The 20,019-nt window shown below is 46.6% G+C and overlaps 1 protein-coding gene across 23 annotated transcripts in view; it reads right to left on the minus strand.

The window, feature by feature from the left end:
• The window catches only part of ncor2 (nuclear receptor corepressor 2), a 174,835-nt gene that overhangs the window by 5,004 nt on the left and 149,812 nt on the right, over nucleotides 1-20,019 (minus strand). For 13 of the 23 annotated variants that reach the window (XM_069182248.1, XM_069182244.1, XM_069182247.1 and 10 more), the window contains 19 exons: nucleotides 19,685-19,832; nucleotides 18,787-18,936; nucleotides 18,222-18,308; nucleotides 17,369-17,706; nucleotides 16,858-17,185; nucleotides 15,940-16,170; nucleotides 15,101-15,346; nucleotides 14,422-14,574; nucleotides 13,912-14,055; nucleotides 12,963-13,140; nucleotides 12,132-12,580; nucleotides 8,118-8,270; nucleotides 6,142-6,278; nucleotides 5,354-5,559; nucleotides 4,662-4,793; nucleotides 4,430-4,572; nucleotides 4,241-4,294; nucleotides 988-1,215; nucleotides 32-208 (listed from right to left, as the gene is read on the minus strand). In XM_069182248.1, coding sequence (XP_069038349.1) covers nucleotides 32-208; nucleotides 988-1,215; nucleotides 4,241-4,294; nucleotides 4,430-4,572; nucleotides 4,662-4,793; nucleotides 5,354-5,559; nucleotides 6,142-6,278; nucleotides 8,118-8,270; nucleotides 12,132-12,580; nucleotides 12,963-13,140; nucleotides 13,912-14,055; nucleotides 14,422-14,574; nucleotides 15,101-15,346; nucleotides 15,940-16,170; nucleotides 16,858-17,185; nucleotides 17,369-17,706; nucleotides 18,222-18,308; nucleotides 18,787-18,936; nucleotides 19,685-19,832 — 3,682 coding nt within the window. The remainder of the gene's footprint in view (nucleotides 1-31; nucleotides 209-987; nucleotides 1,216-4,240; nucleotides 4,295-4,429; nucleotides 4,573-4,661; nucleotides 4,794-5,353; nucleotides 5,560-6,141; nucleotides 6,279-8,117; nucleotides 8,271-12,131; nucleotides 12,581-12,962; nucleotides 13,141-13,911; nucleotides 14,056-14,421; nucleotides 14,575-15,100; nucleotides 15,347-15,939; nucleotides 16,171-16,857; nucleotides 17,186-17,368; nucleotides 17,707-18,221; nucleotides 18,309-18,786; nucleotides 18,937-19,684; nucleotides 19,833-20,019) is intronic. The other 10 variants (XM_069182253.1, XM_069182249.1, XM_069182260.1 and 7 more) reach the window with 7 other exon arrangements.

Below are 20,019 nucleotides of genomic sequence, written 5' to 3' on the forward strand. Positions count from 1 at the left end.
AAGAAAAAGAAAACTTTCACGCTCGGCGTACCTGTGGACGAGGGCCTGTCCTCCCAGACGCGGTTGGTCAGCGGGGTGCGCCGGTTACAGTCACCATCCGAATGGACCGACGACACGGAGGAGGGCCTCTCTCCTCCTGCTTGGCCCGGCCCGGGGGACTTCGCTTTGCGCCCGTGCGATCTCCCACTGCCTTTGGGCTTTCCACTACCTGCCAGCACAAGACGCGTTTGCCTTTTAGATTTAACATTTGCCACGGCTTCTGCTGCGCTTATTTCCCTCAACGGTCTGAAGCCATGACATGACAGGACAGGACATATTTCGACATGCACTGCGGAGCTGGGCCATCCTAAAGTTATGCCTCCCCTAAGCTTCTGAGCAACGCTTCAGTGCGGGGGGGGGGGACTATAAACGTGCAAAACTAAAGCAAGACCAGTTACGCACACTCAAAACAGACACTGACCTCTGTCAAGCTAACAAACAGATCCTAGCTTGTTTTAATATGGTATGAGTCTAAAAAAAGATATCTGGGAAGGCTGTGGAAAAAAATATTTAAACTGAACTTACTCAGAAGTAAAGTTTGATCTTGAAACCTCCAAGATAGACAAAACGTGTGGCAGTGTTTTGGCTTTCTCAGCCTTTGCACCAGTGTTCCTAGCCCTGTACTCTGCCATGCTAAGGCGAGGGACGCTACTATGCAATAAGTTTATAAGCTGTAGTAGCTGAGCGAACGACGGCATTACTGTTTAAGGGTGGTAGCAGCAGATGTAGACATTAAGAAAAAAAAAAAGAAGATTATCATTATTAAAATAAAATGAAGCTTGAAGCCTTTTTTGCGGGAGTTTTAAAGGAAAGAAGGTTGTATGGGGGTAGGATGGGATTGGGTGGGGGGTGGGTAGGATGGGGTGGGGAGGGCAAGAAGCAAAAACAAATGAACAAAAGACTACCAAAAGACAAAAACGTGAGTAGTCCGGAAAGGGGAATGCAGACCTGCCAAAGAATAAGTGTCCTCAGTCCGTCCGTCAGCAGGAGCAATGGGGATAGCAGTAGCCACGCTTGCACTGGCAGCCAGAGGGTTAATAGCATTGGCACTGAGAGATGAGCGTTCTTCCCCCTGGTCATCATATTTACCCATTAGGGCCTTCCTAATAATTGCTTCCAAGCCTATGTTGTTACCGGAAGTTTCTGGAGTGGTGTGGCTTCTAGTACTGATCGGCCCTGGGAGGGGGGAGGGGGGGTTGGTGAGGAATAGGGTACCAACAGGAAACGGGAAAAGTTATCGAGTGAGGTGAGGTGAGGTAGGGGGACAGGAGAAGAAATAAAAGAATGAGAGAGAGATACAGAGAGAGAGGAGAGAGAGAGAGAGAGAGAGAAGGGAAGAACAAAACTGTCAGCACATTCTTAGCCAGCAAAAAAACTTTTGTCACATCTGTTGTCAGTGCAAGTGAGTGGGTTAGGTTTCCTAGAAAGCCCATGGAGATGATATCACTTTACACCTCACCCGCCCTTCGGTACCAGACAGGAAAAGTAAGAAACGAAGCAAACAAAAAGGGGTGGGGGGGAATTTTTAACACATTTGGTCCTGTACGTGTATGCATGCCTTTGTGTTGAAAATACACAGCAGCCAAAAGCACAGCTCGGCAAGGTTATTTCACTACAGAAGCTATAATGCAAGTAGCGCAGCTTAAAAACAAACAAGAAAATGCTGACAGAAACCAATGAACCTGTTTCCTAAATAAGGTACTACCAATTGTACAATTACATTGGAATCCCCCCATAAAAAGTGCAATCTGAAAGGTGGAAACTCCGAAATCTTCTTTACATTCTTGTCCCTGGCTTACATTTCAAAAATTAAATCACAATGCCCACGTTATAACGTATCAGCTTCAAAACATTCCACTAGAAACTGGCATGCAGAAGCTGTTAAAGAATGGTGCTGTTCGAGTGTTTCTCAGTCTCTGTTCTGAACGGAAGAGAGGCGATGGATTTCCAGCACACTGCATGAGCTCTCAGGCTGAGGTACACAAGGCAGTGCTGTTGCAAACGAAGTCCAGATGGTTTCTGAAGCGGGCAAAGTGAAGCCATCTGGCGCAAGGCAACAGCATACCGAGTTATAAATTACTGGCTTTTAAATATGTCCATAGATGCTCAAAAAATGTCAAACAGACATCACGCTCGATTGAAAATTAATACCCATTAAGCGATAATTTTGTATCGCATGCTTGCAAGAACGTCCTGCAATTTATCTGTGCTCACTACAGCTGTGTCCCCTGGAATAGCATGGTGTCCAAAATAGCTTCAGAACTAGACGTTGTTAGGGCCTCCTCGCCTTAAATGCATCACATAGAGCAAGCTGTTTCTTATCATTTTGGGTCCCCAATATGGGTGCAGATTTTATTTAGTTCTGGTTCTTGTGACATTAATTATCTAGTGGTCTTAACTCTTAGTGGACTCTAGGAAGTTTAGTTTTGCCCTTATCTGGACTAAAAATGTAACTGCGTGCATCCCAGAAATGGCCATTTTCAAGTTATGTATGAATATGTATACGTGATAAAGCCTGGCAGTTTGAGAACTGAACACAATTCAGAATTATTTGTCTAATTAGCAATGTAATAGCTAAATCTGGGTTTCAATTTAGGTAAATCAAGTTCTGCAGAAACAAGAGTCATAAGGACCTACTTTGGGAAGCGCTAATGTTTCAGAAATGAGGACAATGATTAAATTGTTCCAATTTAACTTGTCTTCACGGGTGTATGCAACTGTATTATAGGCTGTGGATGAATTTTAGAAACCCAAAAACCTGGATTTGGAGATGGGGTTTTTATAAAGTACAGTGAAACACACTGGACAGATCTGCAACCAAAAAGCATGCTGATTTTCTGTGCCCATCCCAGCCTTTCTGCTGGCCATCACATCACAGATCCATGGATTTGGAGTACATAACTCCTTACTGCCCTCATGCAAAGAGGAAGGGACACTTGTTTCACGAAATGCAGCACCTCTGTCTAGATGCATCTATTCTAAACCATAAATGAAAAGGAGAAAGGGATTAAGCTAAGGAGTACTGCCGAAATAACAGAATCTCACAATTAGTTGAAGGAAACGGCTGATACCCAGTGACATCACTTGGACTCACCCCCCCCAATGGCTCAAAATGTCTAAGGAGGCAGATGGACCAGCCCAAGCAAAAAGCTGAAAATCAAGTGGTGGTGTAATTGCACCTGGCTGAAACTTTTAACAATCTGTAAAGAGCTAACTTTATACATGCAAGCAATACAGTACATGTGGGCGGAGCCTCCTACAGACCAGCCATAACAATATTAATAACAACAAAATTGCTTTGCTGCTTGAGCTGAGGTAATGAGCTGTATTGACAATCCGAAGGGGTCTTGGCTGTGCACAGCCTGGGACTTGCAAGAGTAGCTTGGCACTGCAAGTACAGCAGTAGCATATGGCAAAGCCACAGAATCAGTAGAATCTATAGGAAATCCCAGTCTTACTAGATACCATCCAGACTGATGCTTCAGTGAAAAACAGCAAACCCTGCATCTGATTGGTGGGACCAAGAGCTGCCCGCATATAGCCAGCAGCTCTAGAACCTTGCAGCTCACAGCTGGCAGCCCACTGGAGCTCAGCAGGTGAGAGCCTGGCCAGTGCCTGGATGGGAGACCTCCTGGGAAAGCTAAGGCTGCTGCTGGAAGAGGTGCTGCTGCCCCCAGAAGGGGTGCTCACCCTGCAGTCTGTTGGGTCTTAATGCCCCAGTATAGTGATGATATACTATACTGAAAAAAGGTGCGGTCCTTCGGATGAGACATAAAACCAAGCCTCCGTGGTCATTAAAAATCCCAGGGAGTTTCTTGAAAAGAGTAACCGCGGTGTCTGGGCCAAATTTCCCATTGGCCTTTACCAATAACGGCCTCCTAATAATCTCAATCTATGAACTGGCTTAATCACTCTGTTCTCCTCCCCACTGAGAGCTGTGTGGGGAGCTTTCTCGCGTGGGGAGTGGCTAGCTCAGACACACCCAGCTTATCTGAAGGACCGACCCTCAGAACCACTCAGACTCAGCAGATCGGCTGCAGGCTGATTTGGCTGGTGACCAGACTCTCCAGCAATGGCAGATCCATCAATCGGAGCACCTGCCCCCAAGTTGTGACTTGTTCCAAACGACACTACCGGTCAGTTACAGCTTTGTTAGGAGGAGATGATTGTGCTGTCAAAAAGGACACTACTGCAGGTTTACCTGCAGTCGTGGAAGCCGGCATGTTGAATATTTCAGTCCCTGGTTGTCCTGGGTCTGCAACGAGAAGAATGAAAGATGTTTTCTTAATCAAGTCAAACCTTTTTGAAGGGTAAAGGTCTTGGATCACATGGACACTCCCAACATTGTTGCTCCACCATTGAATTAACAGAGCTGCGCCGAGGGACTCACTGAAGTCAGGCTCGTTCCCACTGACGGTCATCTTCTTGATCATCTCCTGCTTCTTGGACTTGACAATGGCGGAGTTGCTCTCCGTCAGCTTGCTGAAGAAGGCCGGGGGCTGGGAGTTGCTGGGGGACAACCGGGAGTTCGCCCTGCAAGATGGGGACAGCCCAAGCGTGAACCACCTACCCACACGCAGGTGAGGAGTGGCGGCCCGAGGAGAGAGGGCAGCTGGCCTTACCCCTGATCGGCCTGCTCTGCGGGGAAGGTCGCTCCATGTGACGCTGGCTCAGATATGCCCCCTGCTGGAGACACCGGCTCAATACCATCTCCAGACAGGCACATCTGAGATGCTTTGTTCTGCTGTGGAGACCTAAACACAAAACGCAATGCGCTTGTCTTTTTCTTCCTTCTCATTCGTCCACACAAACCGTCAAGTTTCCCCATCTTTCAGACAGACCGTCAAATTTCCCCATCTTGAAGATATTTCATTGCCAGCAATTACTGCTGCACGCTGTATTGTTGTGCATTTGATTAAAAAAAACTTTGATTGATTGACTGACTGACATATCCACCCAGATTAGTGAACACCAGAGGAGAACGGGACAGAGATCAAGCACATTGTTCCTTGCCATACAGGTCAAACTACAAAGAAGCAACTCATCCCTAGATGATAACTAGACTTTTGCATTGTCAATTCAACAAAGAGGGAGTTCCATTATTTCTACAAAGTCTTCTTCAGCCCATGAGCAATATAAAACAAAGCAAAATGCTGTCCTCCCTGATCAGGGTTACACACATGGCCATGGGCAATCCGTGGGGACAGTATGATTTGAGGCGACCAGAACTTGGGGAGTCCCGCTAATTCATATTTCAGAGTAGGCAGCTCTCATTCCAGCACGGAATGGGCGAAAGGCTGAAAGACAGACATACCTATCTCGGCCCCTGTCTCCAGCAGCCCCCTCAGGAGTGTAGCGAGCGCTGGGGTTGGAGTCTTGAGGCTGCATTTGCGGTTGGGAGTGTGGGTTGCTGGGGGGGCGGGTCAGGTCCAATACTGAGGAGCTCTGGTAGGGGTAGCCCTGCTGCTGGGGCTGGGAGTTGAGCTGGTACTGCCGTGTGTAATCTTTCGTGATCACTTCCTGTTATGACAGGAAAAAGAGAAAGTCCAGATCTACGGTGACACACCTAATAATTTGGTAATACGCAAACTCATCAATGCAAACAATGCTATTTACAGATCCTTGGTAATTAATCAGTCACAGGAGCTTGTAATGCAATAAGTAACCTTAATTATTACTTTGATGTCAAATTAAATATCAGCAAAACCTCTCCTCCAACATGACCCATCTAAAACTAAGAGGTATACAGGAGGAAACAATGCAAAGCTAAGACTTGACTTCAGGAAATGACAATTCAGCAATCGGTAATGAATAAGCTCCTTAACTACTGCTCCATCTTGCTTTAATAAAGCATCTGGGTTTTGGTAGGAAACTCAATTAATACAGGTCAGTTCCTACCAGGATACTGACACACTGTTAATTGATTACAGGAAATAAAGACTTCACAAATGGAATTTGCATCCCAAAAGTTGTGTGCAGGTGTGTGTGACCCTCACCCACCAAAGAGTACTTTCTCCCAGAACACATAACCCAATAAATGCTATTCCAACACTGATGCCTCCTAATGTACTGTTTTTTCCTACCAGCTCAGGGGACACTTACGCTGATGTGCTGTGCCAAAGTGACAACTCTCTGATTGCCTTTGTAGGGCTGGGAAGAGTGACTTGGGGACTGGCCACCTTCGGGTGCCTGCCGTAAATGAGGGTGGTGTGGTTCTTGAGAGGACAGCTTCTGTTGAGCTGGAGGACGGAAACAAAAACGCAGAGAAAAACGAGTTTGGTCACTGCAATCCGCCAGTTCTCAGACTAGGCAACACTAAGCTGAGAGTGCTGAGCAAGTTCGCTGATCTAGGGGTCACATCATGGATAACAACTGGACTCCGAGATATCAGTGCCTGACCTATGAGGAGGTCCACTCATTTTAGTCTGAACATGATCTTTGGTAAGAACGTCAAACCCCATGATGCAAAAAAGGAGTATTTTAATAGTTCTGAAATGGAGAAATAAAACTGATTTAAACAGTGCAGTATCAATTTGATGATGATTGAAATGGCAGAACCGAATGCTCAGAATTTCTTCATCTGCTGAATGTCATTTTCAAGGCTATCGTAAGGACTTTCTGCATGAGAATAGTCTTAATCCAGGGTCTGCTGATTCTTCTCATGGACAGCACCTCCAAATCACCCATATCCATTAGAGGCTCTGTGAGTGTCAACACTTTCAAAAGCAAAGGCGACAGGTTTAAAGCCCTAGCACTTCACTAAAGCTTTAAGGGTTAATTTTCACGGTACCTAGAGTTTCTCGAAAAGGGCTTAGAAATAAAACTAACATTTCTGTTGTAACGCTGACATTATTAATCATCATGCCAATTACTGCATGTTAATTTATACATTTCGAGAAGCAAATTATTTATTTTTTCACTTAGTTTATTTAATTCAGTGAACTGTGTTCTGCTAGTGACACCAGCAAATGAACATTCTCCTTAAGTTTTGTTTACTTAAGTCAGTTACTATCAGTATTAAACTGCAGTAAAGGCAACAGCCAGGTTTGGTTAATAGAAGTCTACTACATCTATAAGAAGATGGATAAAACTTGGGATTAAACTCTCAGAAGCAATCGGAAATCATTAGCTTTTCAGCAGTGGGAGTAGTGGAAATCTGAAATAATCCCCTGCTGGTTAAAATCTCCGAATATGAGTTTAGATGTTTTAAAACTAAAGTGAGATTTTTTTTTTTTGATAGCAACTTTTTTTTAGGGACGACAACAGATGAAAAGGGTCAAGCTAGGACCAAGCAACTCCATGGACACATTTTAATTATGGGAAGCCTGTTGCATAGCAACCATTGAGGTTTTCAGGTAGCTAATTTGTGTCATCTAAACTAGCAGACCCCAGCTCCGGGCCTGAGGGGCCACTGTCCAGCAGACAGGCCCCTTCACAATCTCCAGCTCCTTAAGAACAAATAAAGGCTTCAATTTGTCCAATAAAGCAAATAATGAGTTCAGGGATTCCCATCCTGGTTCTGGAGGCACAGAGGAGGTTTTCATTCCAGTTTAATTACCTAACTGAAGCCTAAACTGAATTAATAAGACCCTTAGCTGGAACATGTGCAAGTCGCTTTTTCTGACTCAAGAGTTTCAGATTTGATTTTAACTAGGAGAGTTAAAAGGCGACCTCCAGGAGGTTTAAAATCTGATAACAGTCATACAGTTCAAATTTACCCTGTGAGTAGGTCAATTACAAATCCAATGGTTTAACTGAAAACTTGGCTGGAACAAAAACCAGGAGGTGTGTGGGTCTCGGGACCAGGACAGAGAATCCCTGAATTAGGTCATCAATGGCTCAGGTAAAGCAACTGCTAAAACCCTCTGGCCCTCCAGGACTGGAGATGTGCGCCCCTAGAGCTAGTCTCCTTATCTGTAGCACAGCACGTTAGCTTTTTTCTCTAGTTCTGTCAGCTTTTATACTGCACTGTTTCTTTTTACAATGTCTCCTGAGCTTTTTTTTTTTAAAAAGGCTTTTTTCAGGTCTTTGTGAAAGGGACCTAACTAGCCATGCACACTGCACTCTTAAAGCCTGACCTTGTGGTCTGTGCCTCTTGTCTATAACATTATGCCCTTTGTCAGCTTGGTGGTTCTGTTTGCGGCCTTTCTCATTGAGCTGTACGGGCGAATTAGCTGGACTTATTGCCTCAATCCCATCCGAACTATTTGAGTTATAGCCGCCGGCTGGACCTGTTAAAAATCGAAATAGAGCATTAAAACAAGGCAATGCAGCGCTGTTGTTTTCACATTGCGATACACATAAAATTAGGCTAAGAAAGAACCACTAATGTATTAGATGACGCTCTGATATAAATCGCTACACATCAGTGGACTAGTACTTGTTTTTCTTTCAAATAAAAAGGGTTTGGAACAATCCCAACCCAACAAAAATCTAGATTCCAGCAATGTGTTCAGAAGTTTTAACTCTCCTGTGGTTTCCTCAAAGACGCTTCATGCATTGTTTAAGTCCCCTCTCTATGGCTGGGGGGATTTGTTGCCAATGGGACAGATGTTTCTGTATTCATGATTCCCAAGTCAATAAGCTGAGCCAGGAAGAGGCCGGGGTAGATTATACTGTATGACCACTTCCAAATGAAAAAGGGATCACAAGGCATTGTGCAGTGTGAATCCCCTTTGCGAAGGGCAACCCCCTGCATAAGGAGTGCGGGCCTATAGCTGAAAGGTTGATCAACTACAGAAGAGGAACTGCAGGAGTATGTTCAAGACACTGGGGCACAGAACAAAAGAACTGAAAAAACAGTCCTGCTTGGACACACCGTACAGGCTCAAGACACCTTCATCATGAGCCATACCACAGGAAGATTAAAAACTGCAATCATTTGTATATAAGTACAGTTTAGTAGTTGATGTTCTCTTTACTAAAACCAAGGGAATTTGTTCAGTCCCAAGGGAACCTGAACTCTATTAAGCTTGATATATTCAAGTTCAGAACAATCATATTGTACTACAAAGATGATCAGGTAACACAATGTGCAAAGCTCTTTTGTGTTTATTACATGCTCAATAATCTCCTCAATATCATTTGGAAGACCCCCTCAATATAAAATTTAAAATAGTTTTCTTTAACCAAGCTAAAGACACTATAAAAACATGAAAAGTGAGTACTTAATACATATATAGATATATAAATAGATATAGATATATGCATTACACACATACCATTTTCCAAATTCAGTAAACCTAGGAAATGTTCAGTTACCTCAGTTTGTTAATGCATAAAAATATTAACATGTATGCATTTCCACTGTGAAAACATTAAGCTGTTTTTGTACTAAAAAAACATTGCCACACATTTGGAAGTATCATACTTAATCTCTTATTATAGTGCCATATAAGGTCATCCAATATGGTTGCACACAGCTCTTAACTGCAGTCAGACATCTAGTCTAGCTAAATCGTCTTTGATTTACAGTATACACTTACAGTATAGCAAAGATCAAAACGAAATAGAGTTAGCTCAGAACAGAACTAGATACTACAGGCCATGACAGCTAAAACCATAAAAAAAGAATTTACATGACCATTGTAAAACAGCTTCCCTTCACTGCATTTTTCAATGTGACAGTGTTAAACAAACTCTTACAGTCCTTCCAGAAAATCGTTTCCAATCATTAAAATAACCAGAATGAAGAGAATTGCATCCCTTGAGAAACTAATAATCACTGGGTTCTGATTACTACTCCAGGTTCTTTAATGCAAGGAAAACATGAGCATCTCTAAAGCCAGATCCCCATTAACTACTGTGGTTTTAAGAGACACTGCACTGTTTAAGTCCTGCACAGATCATACTGTTCTCAAATATTATTGAAACCCTACACTGGCGCCTCATTTACGTGACACTCAGGAAGAGGTACTGCTATATTAGGTACTGCTGACAGTGTTTGTAGACTCTAAAATCCCAGGACTCACTTTACCTAGCGCAATAACTGCATATAACCATAGAAATGTTGCAATAGAATTTAATCAATTAATATGAATTACTGACCCAGCCTTTCATTTGGCAACAGGTAGTGGTTTATTTTCCACTGGTTATATGCCTTTTACAACAGCATCTCTTCAGTTTATTTTACCCAAAAGGCATGGAAACATCCAACTATCCTATGTCATTCAACACCCTGAGAGATCTTGGTTTGAGACATGTGGTGGTTGCAAATGTAGTCTCTTCCACTCTCGCTGCTTAATCACTGAGCCCCTGCCAATCTGTATGTATTCCACCCCACGTGAGCATGTAATAAACAGCGATGTGCCGACCCCAAAAAACAAAAGCGAGGTGTTAAATCAAAGCACTGGGAAGGGGATCTCAGGAAATCTGATTCTAGTCAGGCACTGTTAAAATAAGCAAGAAAAGAACACAAAAAAAAACATTGGTCATGCATGGGACAAGGCAAGAAGCTGCAGTGTCTCAATGCCATCCCAAGCACAGGAGCATAGAGCTCAGTGGTGAGAAGCCAAAAAGGCAACATCTGTGCTTGCTACAGTAGGTCACCTGGACCAAAGACAACCCTGGAGAATATTTCAGTTTTAACAGTGGTCTCTTCTGAAATATACCTTTAACAGTTTCACCACAACTACTGCATCTGTTTCACCTAACTCACTATTACAGCATTAACAGGTTACTGCATCATTTAATTACAATTTAAACACAACTTCTTTCTAATGAAGTTTTAGAGTAAAAGGTCAGATTTACACAACTGCCAAGAACCCTGCATTGAAGTTCATGAAAGCTTGGACCAGCTTCATGGGCAGCTCTTAAGCTCCAGCACCATGTTTTGTATTTATTGGAGACAAAAAGGACTGCCTGTGACAGAACTTTGCAAAGTCCATTCAACATACAAATCATAGAGCAGCACACTGTGCAAATGCTTGAATTAAGGCTCAGACAATTTAGACTACTCACACTAGTGTATTTGTAGAGATCTTTAAAGCTTGACTTTCTGCATTTTGGATCCCACTGTGAACCTGACTGACAAAGAGGTGGCAATCTAATTCTAGCCTGGTCCTGGTATTCTTAAATGCAGAAACGACTTCAATGTAAAGTACATGCATTGTTTGTAGGGAGGAGGGCACATTAGATAACAAATGTTAGTTCTCAAATATTCATCTATCCCTAATCCTAACCCATCAGCATTAAGTGAGAACCTCTGTGTTTTCTTATCTTTACTTTTTGAGGTTTTGTATCTTTATTCCAGGAGGTTTTTATGGGCAATAGGGCACTCTGATAACAGAATGGATTACAACACTGTGTTATCTTAGCCACACAACAGAACCATCTATACTTAAGACCCTCAGAGAAAGGGGCTTTATAGAGGGGCCTAAAGTAAAAATATGGAATACTGTACGTTTCATTAATTTGGATTACATTAATGCATCCTTCAGGGCAGACGGAGTAAGACAAATGACTCTAGCTAATAACTGATAAATGCAAGGGATAATGTTTATACAGCATTTGTACTAGACCACACCTCACACAAGAAAAATAAACTGTACTGTGGTACACATCTAAAAGTCAAATAATGGTAAGATTAAATTTGTGTTACAGGTGTGATATAAGGAAACATAACTGCTACACTAACGCGAGATTAAGACTTTTCTGAACTCTCTCATAAAATAAAATCTCTAGAGCCGCCAGGAAGATTAACGCTGGTTTGAATGCCTTATTCTAACTTGTAGATTAGAAAAAACACCAAGAGGCCACCACTAAAGCTGAGATCTTCAGTGAAATCTAAAAGCCGAGGAGAAGGATCGCGCACATCTCCCCTTTCTTTGCATTTAATTAAACAAAAACCTCACGTCAATGATTGTATTAAAAATCCAGAAGTATTTCCATACATTTGCTCTAATACTGATTTGATGATGCCAACCACCACAGCGTGCAATATGTCACAAATGGGGACCGCTCGATCCCGGGCCTCTTACCATCACAAGTGGAGTCGGCAGCGAGCGAGCCTCTGTCTAGCTTCCCCGTATCACAAGAAATTTGACGCATGATAATCGCGTTTATGAAGTTGGCCGCTGTCATGGTGGTCTTACCGAGAGCTCGGAGCTCCTGCTCCTGCAGGGAAACCGGTTTGTTTTGAGTCTTTTCCCTACTGGGCGGCTGCTCGTGGGCGGGCGGCTCCAGGGAGGGGGCCGGCGCGTGCTGGGTGGGCAGAGGCGGCAGGTTTCTGCCCTGAGGCCCGTGGGGAGGGGGGTAATAGGCCGCCGCGCCCGGGCCAGCGCCCGCCGGCTTGGGCTCGCCTTTGGAGGAGGCGGCGGCGTGTTCCTGGAGGGGCTTCGGCCCGGCGCCGCTTCCCGCCCTGCCGTGGGCGCGCTCGGACTTGCTGCCCTCTTGGCCCCGGGCCAGGTCCTTGGCGCAGCTGGCGTCCAGGCCAGCGGGGTACGGCTCTGCCGAGGGGCCCGCCCTCTGGAGGTGAGGGGTGTACACTGGGTAGCGGGAGGAGGAGGAGGAGGAGGAGGAGGAGCCCGCGGAGGACAACGGCCTGCGACCACAGAAACAAAACAAAACAAGGAGTGGCAGCAGTGGGACGAGTGGAGTAGCAGAGGAACGAACCAACGTCTGATCTACGACCCTTCCGTTCTTCTTCAGCAGCCGCTCAAAAGGGTCAGAACGCTGTAGGGGCCATGTTTCTTTATTTTGTCCCTCCTGGCCCCACTATTCATCAGCCGATTCACTTCCTCACAATCATTGCCTCGACATTTTAATTCAACTACGTTCTCTGCCCGAATCTGTGAAGCACTTAGTCTGCATTTGCGCACCCCCCCGTGTTAAACCCCAACCAACACGATGAATAAAACTACGCGAAAGGAACGAACTCCGAACCACCCCCCCCCACCCCTCCTCCTCGCTCTCAGTAATCTTACCTGAGGACAGAGGGGTTGTTGGCGTCCCCTCCTGCCACGGTCAGCGTCTTGCCGGCGGTGTTGTGCAGCACGCTGGGCCTCTGCTGCACGTTGTCCTGGGTGCGAGGGGACACGGGGGAGTGCTGGTAGTTCTGTGCGGAAGGACGAGGGCCGCTGCTGCTGCTGCTTTGCTCTGTGCCTGCGAGGGGAAAGACAGGCGGAGACGAGCTGAGCCCAGGCTGCTGCAGGCCTCTGCTGACAAAGTGCTTGCCCGCGGACATGTCCCAGGGCATTTTTACAGACTTCATTCACAGAACCCCTGCCCCCATAAAACCAGCCTCACATGGAGAGAACAGAGCAGACACACGCCTGTCGGGCAAGAGCGGTGCCTGCTGCCGACTCGTACAGGATATGACAGGGCAGGCAGGAAGCACTTCATTCTACACCCCTTTCATGCCGCCAAACTGCACGACACATCGATGAAGCGGCTTCTACGAGATCTCACGAGAGAGGCGTGATCCTTAGACTAAATTGCTGCTAGGTTACCAACAGCCAAGTGAGCAAGAAAGGTGCCCTCTCTTGGAACACCTACATTGGTGTGGCACTGTCTGTCGCCCTGTGTCATCTGCTGTACTCCTCCACTCATTTACATAACTTGGGTTTTGACCTTAAGAGGCTGAAAACAGGAGATTTGCGAATATTTAGTAAGATTCACAGCCTGCTTCCTGTAAAGCTTTGTCACAAAATGTGGCCTGGAAACACCAAGGCGAGAGTGAAGGCAATGGTAAACGGGATGTGTTTATTTTTTGCATATGGATACATAGGTGCATGGAACAATGCTCCCAGTTTGTGCTGCCAGGCACTTCAGGGTTACCACGATATTTCCAACTGGGTCAAACGGGTGCATCTCATCCCAAAAATGTTTCCCCTCTGCTGAAAAGCTGTGTAAGCCAGGGAGCCGAGCTCTCACCAGGTCTCCAGATGGGTGCGTGCTCCACATTCGCAGGTGTCTTTTCCCTGTCCCGTTCTCGCTCTCTCTCGCGCTCCCGGTCCCTCTCTCGCTCTGAAGACGGAGTCCCTGGAATTTTGGCCATGTGAGACGGCCCACCTGAAACTTAAAAAAAAGACACCGCATCATGTAACAGACCGCACTGTTTGAGACGGTAACAAAATGCCACCTGTAACTAAGGGCCCTGTGTGTCCAAACACGCAGCACACACAGGATTTTACAAAGCAGCAGTGAAGAACAACCACGAGCAGAGACAGACCACGGTGCTGTTCTCCTCATGAACGCATAGAAATAAAAGGATTTAGAAACTGTTCTCTCTGTTTTTTCTTTGTTTTGAAAGGTAACTGTTTTAATTTGGAGAAAGTCACTAAGCTGGATGTCCCTGATCTGTTTTTACAGTATTCCACCCAAGCAGTCTAGCCCTCGCGGTCTCTTAATTTGGGTGTCAGAATGTCCGGCTGGGGCCCCTACCTGGAGAGATGGGTGGGGTAGCGTAGGTCCGGCTTGCAAAGGGACTTGGGGCTCCTGGGATGTAGGTGATGCGATCCATAGGGGAACTGGACGCTCCAGCAGAAGGCGGGACCAGCACAGGCAGATGTGGTACCTGAGACAAATCGATGATGCCTGCAGACAGAAACACACAGAACTTTACAGTGTTCGAGTGCATCCCTTAACAGCAGGACAGCAACGTTAAGAGACCTACTGTACACAATCTGAGCTGCCAATGCGGGCTGTGAAACAGTTACAGTGTTACATTGACAAAACAGTAATTTAACATGTATTTAATCCTGAAGTATAAAGGACAAAGGACTCTGCACGAAAGAGAAGAACTCTTACGGAGATAATGTACTGTATAATAATCACACTATATAATAATTATCCTGAGATTAAAAACACTGCTGGTTCCAGTACTCATCTGTTTTAATTTAATTTCTCTCACTATAAAGAAAGCAGACATGTACAATACAAAACAGAAAATGAAGGAAAGCTAAGAAGCCTCACTAACGAAACGCACACCTTATCATTGCCTGAAGATGCAATTTCAATTTAAGAATACACTTTTTAAATCTTTTGTGACCCCTCCCTAGACTCCAGACTCCACGCCTCGCGCCAGTATTCTAGCGCAGGGGGGGGGGGGGGCATTCCCTACCCCGGGGCGCTGCCGAGTAGCTGAGGGCCAGGGCCTGTTCCCGCGGCGACAGGCCCCGCAGCAGGTCCGCCCGCTGGGCCATGGCGGCAGCGGCGTGGTGCATCTGCTGGGAGGTGATGTAGTCGTTCAGGATGGTCTGCCTGTTCTCCAGGGCGGCCGTCTCGGGGAACCCCCGGATCAGATAAGGGGGGTAAGGATGACCGTAGCCGGGGCCCGGGGCGAGGTGCCGTGGCAGGTAATAGGCAGCTGGTTACAAGAAGAAGACAAGGAGGGCTCAGGCTGGGACACACGCAGTGGTTTCCAACAGAACTACACTAACCCCACACCTGCACTGACCAGCGGAGCTTACTGGGCTGTCCATTCCCGTTTTCATCTCTTTCCCCTAAAGACACATTTATCCACCTGGACCTGTCTTTTCATTTGCGATTTACAAAGCTGGTTCCTTTTAACGGATCCAGTCAATGAAAAGTTCTTGTTTTTTTTGTGACAATAAACACAAAAGCACGATTTTATTTTAAGTGACGACACTACACAGATGAGGAGCACTGAAGAGAACCGTGCGCTGATTAAAAAAAAAAGGTGCTTTCTCGGCCAAATGATGTTTTAGGGCAGATGCCCAATGATGGTAGTAGTCACCTATTTAACAGGTCTTAATGTCTTTTCAATTCTTAAAGAAACTTGCATTAATAGGAAATTTTGACGAAGGTTTAATAATAATAATAATAATAATAATAATAATAATAATAATAATAATCAACTTTATTTTATATAGTGCCTTTAAAGGTGGCTTCTCAAAGCGTTTACTGTTTGAATGCTTCTGCTATCAATCTAAATCGTACCTGGGTCAATGGGGATGCCCCTAGGCAGCGTCGCAGGGTCAAAGGTCAGGGGGATCTGCCCACGGTAGATGTCTGCTGCCCCTGCGCCCTGTAGTAGCCGCTCATAGGAGGCCAGGGAGGCGTGGTGCTCCTGGACCCCTGTCAGTGGGGACTTGGTGGCGCTCATCTCTCGCGGAGTGGGCGTGGCCTTTCTCTCCTGGGGCGGAGCCTTTCCTGAGCCCATCCCGCCGCCTGTGGGGAAAGAACAGCGGCCAGCGGACAAGTCCGTCAGAAAGGTTACACTGCAGCATTACACATCCTAAAGAGCATCAGCAATTCCCACCTGCTTATGGGCAAAAAATCCCATATTATTAAATTACACAGCTTTATTAAATGCTTTTTTCTTTTAGCTGAAGAGGTTTTCCAGTATTTAGAAGTGTGTATCTGATCTATCCAGGGATAATTCTTAAGGCATTGATAGAATGATTCTAATTCTTAGGGACTGCAGGTAACGATACTGTACATACACTGCCATGATCAAGGGAAACAAACGATTAAAAACACAAACTCACTAATTGCCTCACCCACTGGAAAAAGCTTTTTCCAAGGGTATCTTACTATTAACCCTCGCAGAAAATGGAATAAAGAAACGGATGCAGTCTAACAAGGTGACACAGAGAGAAGGCAAATAAAAACTTTTTTGTGGGTATAAATAAATAAACGTTTGTGGGCGAGCACTACAGGAATTGCAGCAATTGTTGTGTCTTCTATCACTTTACTTCCTAACTAACCAAGAACCTGTTGCACAAATCATGGCCTGTGGCTGGGAAGAGAAAAACCCTTAACCGACACAACTGAGGAAAAGAAAAACAAGTGGGAACAACCTCTGAGCAAGCGAGCACACTAAAGGAAAGGCGGGAAAAGCAGGAGGGCCCCTACCGTCGTGCTGGCGCGAGGCGGAGTCCCTGGAAGAGACGGGCGAGCCGCGGTGCGCGTGCCCGGAGAAGGCGGCGCGCAGGGACCCCTTGTGGTCCTCGTAGGCGAGGGGGCTGCTGTGGGCCTTCCCCGGCTCGCCGATGATGACCGGCGACCCGCGGCTGATGGAGCCGGCCGAGCCCACGCCCGAGCCGGGCCGCCCCTTGAGGCCCTCCTCGTAGCGGGCCCGCTCGGCGTGGTGCTGGAGGGCCGGGTAGGAGCGCGAGGACGACCCGATGATGGAACGCACGTCGTGCCGCTTGCCCCCGCCCTCGTGCTTCATCGGCGTGCCCTGGGAAAACAAGGCGCCGGCGTCACGCCCAGGGCTGCAAAAACGAGACGCCCTGCAGCCACCCGACACGAACAAAACATGTCCGATACAAAGCGCGGGCTCCTGGGCACCTTTCCCTGAGAGGTTAAACAGGAATGCGTTACTGCCTGGGGCTTCATCTCGATGGTCGGTTTGTCGACTTACGAGAAGCTGGGTAACGAGCTGCGAATGCGACTCCAGCGGCCGTGGGCGACCCAGGCGCACCTGCGTAATGGATCCCTCCTTGGCAGGCTTCGACGATACCTCCGGGATCTGCCGCAGCTCTTCCCGCGGGATCTCGTGGATGGACCTCCCGGGCTCCTTCACCGTAGCCATGAGGCCCTCGTGCGGCCCTCCCTGGAGCTTGAGGGCCGCGAGGCCGTCGTGGGTGCGGCCCTTCAGGGCGTCGGGCGGCGGGCCCCGCGGCGGGGAGTTCTCGCGCTTCAGCTGCTTGGCCTCTCTCCGCATGTACTCCTCTGGGGGCTCCATGTGACGAGGTACCCCTGGGGAAACACGGCGCCCGTCAGCCGCTGCTCAAGGAGGAATTCAACCGGGGACACCAGACGCGAGCGTGACAGGCGACCGTGGACAATGCTGTCGCTTTCGTTTCTGTAGCTGCTGGTTTGCTCATGAACAGCAGTGAAGTTAGCAGTGAATCCACGAGGCTCAGCTGAGGGCTGCTAGTCCTTTTCAACTCCATTTTTAAATTTAATTCTAACCCTCCATCACCCACCGCATGAGGATGTTAATGTTAGGTCGGTGGCAAATTTAAATTTAATTTTGTTCTTTGTTTTTTGAGAACACTAGACTATTTTTTGGTCAAATGGATTGACAGAAGATTTTGTGCACAAGTCAATTAGTCCAGATTGCACCCGAACTTGAGTTTTCTGCCTTCTTCTTCTTCTGATTGCACAGATGACCAGGATCAAGACAGTACCGAGAGGGGTGTGCGTTACAAGAGTGGTGTGTGCAGGATGGACAGTGGCGTGGGGGACGGCGAGTGCTGTTAGTTGCTGACCTTGCGAGATGGAGCCTGGAATAAGATGGGTGTCCTTGAAGGGGTGTGGGCTGTGCCGGTCCTGCGGCAGGGCTCTCCCAATAAGACCTGATCAACACAGCAAGAAGAGCCATTGACACTTCCCCAAGCCAAGCCATCAAAACACACAAGAATACAATTCAAGTAGGGAGCTCCGCCAGCATGTGCAGGCTGCAAAGGAACAAGTTAAGGTTTATTCCCTGCTGAAAGGCAAAGAAAAGAGACACAACGTTTCCAAAACCTTGCATCTCTCTTCTTTTCAGCACGGAATAAACCTTTACTTGTTTCTCAAGAGAACGAAATGCCCATCTCTGGACGCTCATCCAGCCCGAGCACAACATGGGTGGGAAAGACCATTCGACTTAAATATTAAAAATGGGATATTTTTCTGCGGCTTTCACAAGAAGCACAATCAGATGCGCTCTTTTGACCTAGGATGTTATAATTTCACGGATTATTTCACACCAGATACTTTCCAATTAAATCTAAAAGGGTTGTCTGCTTGGGCTACAGATTGCTCTGTGTGTGAGCCGAGGCCCTCTTGTACCTTCACAGTTAACAGAAGCCATGGCGTCCCGGATGGGCAGCCCCCGGGCGATTCCCCCTTCCATTACGTCATAGGGCCGCTTCAGCCCAGGGATCTCGCCCGGCGTTCCGGAACCCCTGCCTTCTTCTTTAGAGTTCTGCCCAGGAGCCCCTGCAGAGAGACACAAGCCAATCACAACACTGAGGGGGCAAACGCAGCCTTGTGATTGGACGACTGACCAGGGGTGGCTACAGCTGGAGAACAGCAGGAAAGGATGCAGCATTACAGTCAGCTTTCGCTGAGACGCAGATGATGAGCAGACCTGCGTGAAATATGTCTTAATATAGAACTGACAAACGCTCCTCGACAACTTGAGTGTGTCTCTGCGTCTTGGTAATGGCGGGGAATTTTGTGATGACTAATGAACGAGATTCAAAGGGAAGGGAAAGCCATAGCAGACCAATTTCTGCTGTGTCAGAATAAGAACTCCCACAGGACGGGACTGCTGAGCTGCTGTAAAGTCCCTTTGAAGCCCGGAACTGTGCAAAGTGTAAAACAAAGTGAGGGAAAGTCATTCAGAAATACAGTACAAGGCCTGCAGGGCTTTCTCTTTAATCTACAGATCACAGCTCTGTGCAGCATCACCCGACACACACATTGTGCTAAACTGAACTGTAAACACCTAACTTTAACAGCGGAAGAACCTCATTTAATTTGCAAACAAAAAACAACAACAGGCTTTTCCGTTTTAAATTTAAGATTTTCAGACAAAAGGACAGTTGGCTGCTACCATATAATTGAAGAATTCTCCTCTAGGTGCCATCCGCAATATGGATCTCTAATTTTAATCCAGGTGTAGAGTATGGACTCTGGCGACAGTCCTGTTATAATCCCAGCAGTTGCCTGACCCCTCACTCACCATCATACGAGAGGATATGGCCACTGATGCCTTCGTAGATGACGTGCCCTTTGGACAAGGCCTCCTCCCTGGCGCGCTCAGCTCTGCTGGGGCTGTCTTCTATCAGCCTCGTAATCGTGCTTTTGTACAAAACCTCAGCTGGAGTCCCCTTCAAGTTAAACAAAACAAAACACTTAAGCAATTCAAACATCTTTTCTTTACACCATGTAGAACCTTACCTAAGATACAAACCTCAGGCGCTGTTATTCAAGGAACTCTGTCATTACAGCAAAAAACGGAATTTTGATGAAAATACTGGAGAAGAGTCTTATTTTAAGTGTTGGCCTGCACTGGAG

This window comes from Lepisosteus oculatus, chromosome 22 (genome assembly GCF_040954835.1).
Source record: "Lepisosteus oculatus isolate fLepOcu1 chromosome 22, fLepOcu1.hap2, whole genome shotgun sequence".
NCBI lineage: Eukaryota > Metazoa > Chordata > Actinopteri > Semionotiformes > Lepisosteidae > Lepisosteus > Lepisosteus oculatus.